The 6,000-nt window shown below is 41.2% G+C and overlaps 1 protein-coding gene across 2 annotated transcripts in view; it reads left to right on the top strand.

Annotated features, from left to right (window-relative positions):
* The first annotated feature begins 271 nt into the window (after positions 1 to 271).
* Positions 272 to 6,000, top strand: part of cacna1bb (calcium channel, voltage-dependent, N type, alpha 1B subunit, b) — a 134,837-nt gene continuing 129,108 nt past the window's right edge. The window contains exons 1-2 of one of the 2 annotated variants that reach the window (XM_019272847.2): positions 272 to 696; positions 3,925 to 4,203. In XM_019272847.2, coding sequence (XP_019128392.2) covers positions 383 to 696; positions 3,925 to 4,203 — 593 coding nt within the window. In that variant the 5' untranslated portion in view covers positions 272 to 382. Of the gene's footprint in view, positions 697 to 3,378; positions 3,674 to 3,924; positions 4,204 to 6,000 lie in introns of those variants that run through there. The other variant, XM_019272846.2, reaches the window with a different exon arrangement.

Below are 6,000 nucleotides of genomic sequence, written 5' to 3'. Positions count from 1 at the left end.
TCATTTCTTGCTAGCAGCAGGCTGGTGTCTGATGACCAGAATGCTGCTGGAAGCTAACCTGTATTTTTTTTGACAATTATGATAAAGATATAGGTATTTCTAACCTGAGTATACAAATGGACAGATGAAAGTTATGCCACAGAAGTTAGTGAAGATTGTTTTTCACAGTTGTAACTAAGGTGCTGTGGGAATACAGTAACCATTTTGACACGAAACAGTAGCAGGTGTTTTCAATTGTACTAATTAATGTTCTGTTGCATTTAGTGCAGCGGACTTTCTTTGGCGGGAGTGCAGATATCCAAAACGTTGTTATTGTTAGAATGTTCAATATCTTTTAAGTTATATCACCTGTCTGCATATTAATGTCTTTCACGCACCAGCTATGCGTTCAACCACCATGGGCTACTGGAGGATGCTCACCCTGGGGGCAGAGTACGTGGACACCTGGGCTGTGTCACCTGAAAGCAGTGGGCTCCCAGGCCAACAGGTAGAGAAGGAGCAGGGTCCCCTGGAGGAGACAGACACCACAGGCGCTGACGGCACGGAGGAGGCATCATGTGGAGCCAGCACCTTGCATAAGTATGACACGGTTTTACACCTGGACGAGGTGGAGGGACCGGAAAGGAGAGATGGTGTGCGTCACATCACCATGAAGCATGAGACCCTGAACAGCACAGCACGTTTTTGGCCTGGAGGGTGAGACACAATCCAAAAAAAACAACAAAAAAAAGTCTATTTAAGCTTTTAAGAAAACACCTGCATTTTATTTGGAACAATAAAAAAGTCAAATATACAGACATACCCGAAATGAATATTGAAATGAATATTGAAGGATAAGGTTAAGCATCACTGGCCGGATAAACATTTACAATACAAGACATAATACACCTGCTACATATGCTGTGCAACCAGTCCATTAAACTGCTCTTTGTTGGTAATTAAGTCTCTTACATTAGTGTATTGGTCTTCTGGTAAATTGGCTGATACTGTTTACAAAAGAATTACACTATAACCCGCTCAAAGTCTCCGGATATTTTTGCATTGGGGAATTTATGTCAAAGGGAACATTAATATTTCACAACACTTTGTTCAGCAAAATATCAGCTCAAGATGGGATAAATAATACAGTGACAGGTTACCATTCTTTCTGCAGTACATTGAATAAACCACTAGATGGCTTCTTGGCAGTATCCATTCCAGAGCATCTGCGTTATTGAATTGGCAGCAGTCAGATGATGTTAACAGAGAGCAAAGTTTGATTTTTAGATGCTAAATTAATAATGAGCAAAATAATACAAGGCTGGATCAATTTCTAACTGCACTCTGGATGTGAGTAAGTTAACAGCTAGTCGAGTCTGGCGTGCGTTGGGTTAATTTGATTGAACAAGAATGCATTTAAATCAAGATAAGCAAAATGTGAAGGTATACAGATTGATCAGATGCACTGATAATATTGACACACACTTCACATGTGTTCATGAATAAGTGGCATCATGTGGTTTTTCCGCAAAATGGAAACATGTTTCTGCAGTATCAAAGCTTACACTAAAAAAGCATGTGGACACATACCTTTGTTTATCTTTGTGTACTTATGGTGCAATGTTTGTGTGTCCTCATACTTTTGGACATATAGTTTATGTTGATTGACAATAAGGCACAATACCCCATGTTATGCACTCTGAATATCATCAGTAAAGACATCAGGCTCTGACTATTTTTATATTGTAACTCGTGAGAAAAAGACAGGAAATAGAAAATGCGAAACTGAGTGAAAACTAATCTAAGCTTTAGATCTAAGTGTCCAAGTCAATGGTTTTAATGTTGCATTTTAATTCATTTCTTAAATCTAATTTAAAGGCATAACCGTCCAGTAAATGGCACACACAAAACATCACCCAGCTGTAATCAACGTTGGCTATTACTCTGTGAATCCCAGTAACCACCACTAAGCAGACAAACAACACATTCAAACTGAGCCTGTAAGGTTGCTCAGTGCAAGCTGTTTGTCTCTGAAATAAGGCTTAAATAAGCCAGAGTTTAGCCTCTAGACTCTGTAAAGGTTTGTCTGTGATATGCAGAACTTTCTTTTTCTCCCACTGTTCCTAAATAGCCTGCAGCTGACTCTGTGGCCTACTGATTAGTTTACTGACCACAATGTATTTACTATGCAGTGATACTGTGTGACAGAACACTTTTAATGAGATACTTTATTACTGATTAATAAACTTGCTAGCTTATTCAAAGTCATTTAAGGAGACTGATACAGTATGCTGCATGCATTTTAAAGTATCTGAGGCTTGTTCAATGATTGTTTCACATAAACACAGTCACAGAGGAACAGAGTTTGTTACCTGGTTTTCCAAATATTTAGATGGGTGTAAGAGAGCAGCCAGTCAGATCATCTGCATATTTGTATAAAAGATTGTTTTTGCCTTGAGTCATAATCGCAGTAGATGGACAGAAAATTAGTGAGGGCATGAAATAAGTCTGCAGAGCTTCTTTGCTAATTAAGAGTTTCGTGAGCTTATGATTTTGAACTGTTGACATGTTCCATAGATCCATTTTAGAATATGATAACATACCTTTGCTTGAGGTCTCAGAGAACTAACTGTAAAACATTGATTTTGCACAGTAGATGGACAAAATATGTTTTTTTTTGGAATTTAGTTTATAGGAAGAACTGACTCCCTGCATTGAAATGTCACCATGTAAGTGATAGCTATCTAATATGGCTTTTGACAAACAAAATCATTTGTATTTAATAATGCATCACCCATATAACAATAACCATCTTATTTGGTCTAATAGCAATGCTTCATTTCCATGTGCCAGTCCACTTCTAGTGAAGGGTTGTCACTTAAATATTTCTTTACATGTTGGATTTTAAAAAGGTCAGAAGAAAAGAAGAAATAACAGGTTTCTTTTGCATATATTAGCCTATTATTGTAAGTTTACACATGTGCTCTGTGGGACTCCAGGTGAGCAGGAAGGGGCCTGGTTCACCTGTTTAGATTCACATACTTAACATGATTTTTATTTTAAATTCACCTTGTGTGTCTGATTATGCCAACAAGGTATGCACACCCTCCCTCATTGCTTCCATGATTTCTAACGCACTGCAAGAAGACGCACGTCATATTTTAGAAGCTGCTATCTTCTCTACAGCCATCCTGTTTTTGCTTTCGATGATGTCAAAAGAAAGATTGATTAACGCTCATGTTTTCACCCGCAGGGCTTTTCCGAACTTCATTAGTTTTCCAGTCCCTTATAACCAGCGAACAGACGGTGAGCGCGTCTGTACGCTCCAGTCACCGATAGGCCCGTTTTGGTCACATGCGCTCTTCCTTATTCCTCTGAGGACCTGCTTTATAGCCTTCAGCCCCCATACAGTGAGCGATCACAGAAATCACAGGACAACTGCTCGTGTTGGATTGCTTTGTCTTATTGTTGTTTTCAGCTGTGAAAAGAAACCATAGGGATTTCAGTGTTTTTCTGCCGCCGCTGCTTGTTTTCACTGACGTTTCAACTGGTGTTTGAATGCTGACACGATGCTGTCAGGATTTTGGACAGAGACAGGGTGATCTGCTTTCATTTCAGTGTGATTTTCTTCCCACTCAGAGCCCGGCTGATGGATGCAACAGCCTCAGCGAAGTGAATAATTTTTACAGCTCAAGTGCGTTCTTGCTTTAAACTTTAAACTTTTTGTGTTTATAAATTTCCCTGAAGATGAATGAATGGAAAGGATCAAGAGAGCGTGGTTTTCAATGAGGCCACCATATTTTTCATTTTCCAAAACGCAGCGCTTTCATGGACACTCCAACGCTGAGCTGTGCTTTGGATGAAGTGTGTTTGTTGTGATGCGTCTTTCCTCCATTTCCACTGACACCAATTTGGATTTTCCCTTTTGGATCTGTGCGTTTCCAGGATGGCTCGCTTCGCAGAAGATCTACCCACCCGCTATGGAGGAGGCGCAGGCGGCGGAGGGAGAGGCGGACCGGGCGCCGGGAGAGGGGGAGCCCGGGGTGGCGGCGCTCCGGGTGGCCAGCGGGTGTACAAGCAGTCGATGGCCCAGAGAGCCCGGACAATGGCCATTTACAACCCGAACCCTGTCAAACAAAACTGCTTCACTGTCAACCGCTCCCTCTTCATCTTCCGCGAGGACAATGTCATCAGGAAGTACGCAAAGCGAATAACCGAGTGGCCATATCCTTCCTGACCAGTAGCACCGCGCACAAAGCAGGTGCAGCTGGAGCCTGTAAACCTGTCTGTCCTTGCTTAACAACCACACACACCGCAGGCCTGTGTGTTAAGCCTAAGTTTCAGGTGCTAGTGTGGATTATATTCAGTGCTTTCAGTTTAGGTTGTGCTGTGCTGTTGAATGACAGTTACATTTCTCCTGTGGAGTAGCCACCACATTGCCCGTTTTTATTCCTCTCCGCGCAACCCTGACTGCACCTGTCGCTCCGCTTCTTATCTCTGTTTAACACGACACAAAGATGTTTTATCAAAAGGTCTGACCGTGAAAAGACTTCACATCCGCCCATTGTGTTGTCTTTTCTTTTATTCCAGCTCAATATAGAATAGAGCGTGTAGGCGTCCACGTCGACTGATAAGTTGTTTTGTCTAAATGTCAGCTGTAAACTGTCTGTCGAGCATGCACAGAGATCCCAGCGTTAGCTAATAATGATTAAACATCGTTATTGATTGACGCAACTAGAAGTCAATAAAAAAGCTGCGTGCGTAAAAGGGCAGTGCTCAGTCACTGCTGTGGCTGCGTACACTGACTGCGCTCTTCTCCCCTCATGTTCTCCAACCACAGCATCCTTAAGAAAAAGCACAGCTTCTATTTATTTTGGTGGAAAAGGAGACCGCTGGTTCGAGGTTACAGCACCGCCTCTTCATCTTTAGGAGACCTCTCCATGGTGCTGAACTCGCCCACGCTCATCTCTCCACACCACTTTTTTATTGATGCAAAAAAAAAGAAGAAGAAAAAGCTCACTCCAATGAGTCAAGTCATGGTCACCCTCCAAATCTTCATATTTTCTCTCATGAAATAAGTGAACCATTCTGCCAGGGTAACATTATTTAGTGTGTTTCTGAAGTGTTTTCTCTAAATCCACAATAGTTGCTCATGCAGACAGTAACATTCAATATAAGGAAAGCCTTGAAGCCTGTGATTTGTCCTGAAAACAAGTTAAATAATCGCAGGAATCCCAGTTTCTGAAACAAACAAACCAATTTTAGACTGTTTTGGAGATTAAAATAGACAATGCTTCTGCTCACACAGTTCTATAAAAGCCCAGTGGATTATCTAAAAATCCACTCAGTGCTGCTGCAGCAATATGTTTTCACAATGAAATGGCAAAGACCTATATTCCATTTATGTAGTTTAAGTCTTCAAACATGATTTGGATTGAAAAGAAATGGAGGGGAAGTTGTAAGAATGTCTTCTCATTTTTAGAAGGAAAAAAAAACAAGATTACATGAATATCTTCTTGCAGTGAAATGCAAATGGCTGGAGAGCTAGAGCTTTTGTGACAAACACAAGAAGACTGCTTCTGCTGCTCTTCAATCTGTGGATGACAGTGAGAACATTTGCTGTAGTGGAATAATAATAATGATTAGAAATGTATCCATGCCCTCAATGAGCGGATATGAGTCGAACTTCCCGCTCCACAGGACCAGAAGAGAAACCTATAAGAAACCGAAGAGTTAAATTCACTGCCAAGAAAACAGTATTCTGGTTGCATAATCAGGGTAGTCAAGTGTCTTATAGAACATAATTCTACATCTTGGCTTTAATGGTCACAAGCTCACTATTCCCTTGCGATTCATAGGTCCTCAATAGACCCTGACCTGCGGGCAATGACCCAGTGAAAATGGATTGCAAAATGAGTCAACCATTGAAAATGGTTGGAAATGGTCAACCATCTGGAAGGATCATGAGCACATGTATAGAGGGCTTTCTTTCTAGAAAGCCTCCAACCAGAGCATGATGGA

This window comes from Larimichthys crocea, chromosome IV (genome assembly GCF_000972845.2).
Source record: "Larimichthys crocea isolate SSNF chromosome IV, L_crocea_2.0, whole genome shotgun sequence".
Classification (NCBI taxonomy): domain Eukaryota; kingdom Metazoa; phylum Chordata; class Actinopteri; family Sciaenidae; genus Larimichthys; species Larimichthys crocea.
The sequence above is the reverse complement of the archived record's forward strand: the minus strand, read 5'-3'. Positions and strand labels throughout refer to the sequence as shown.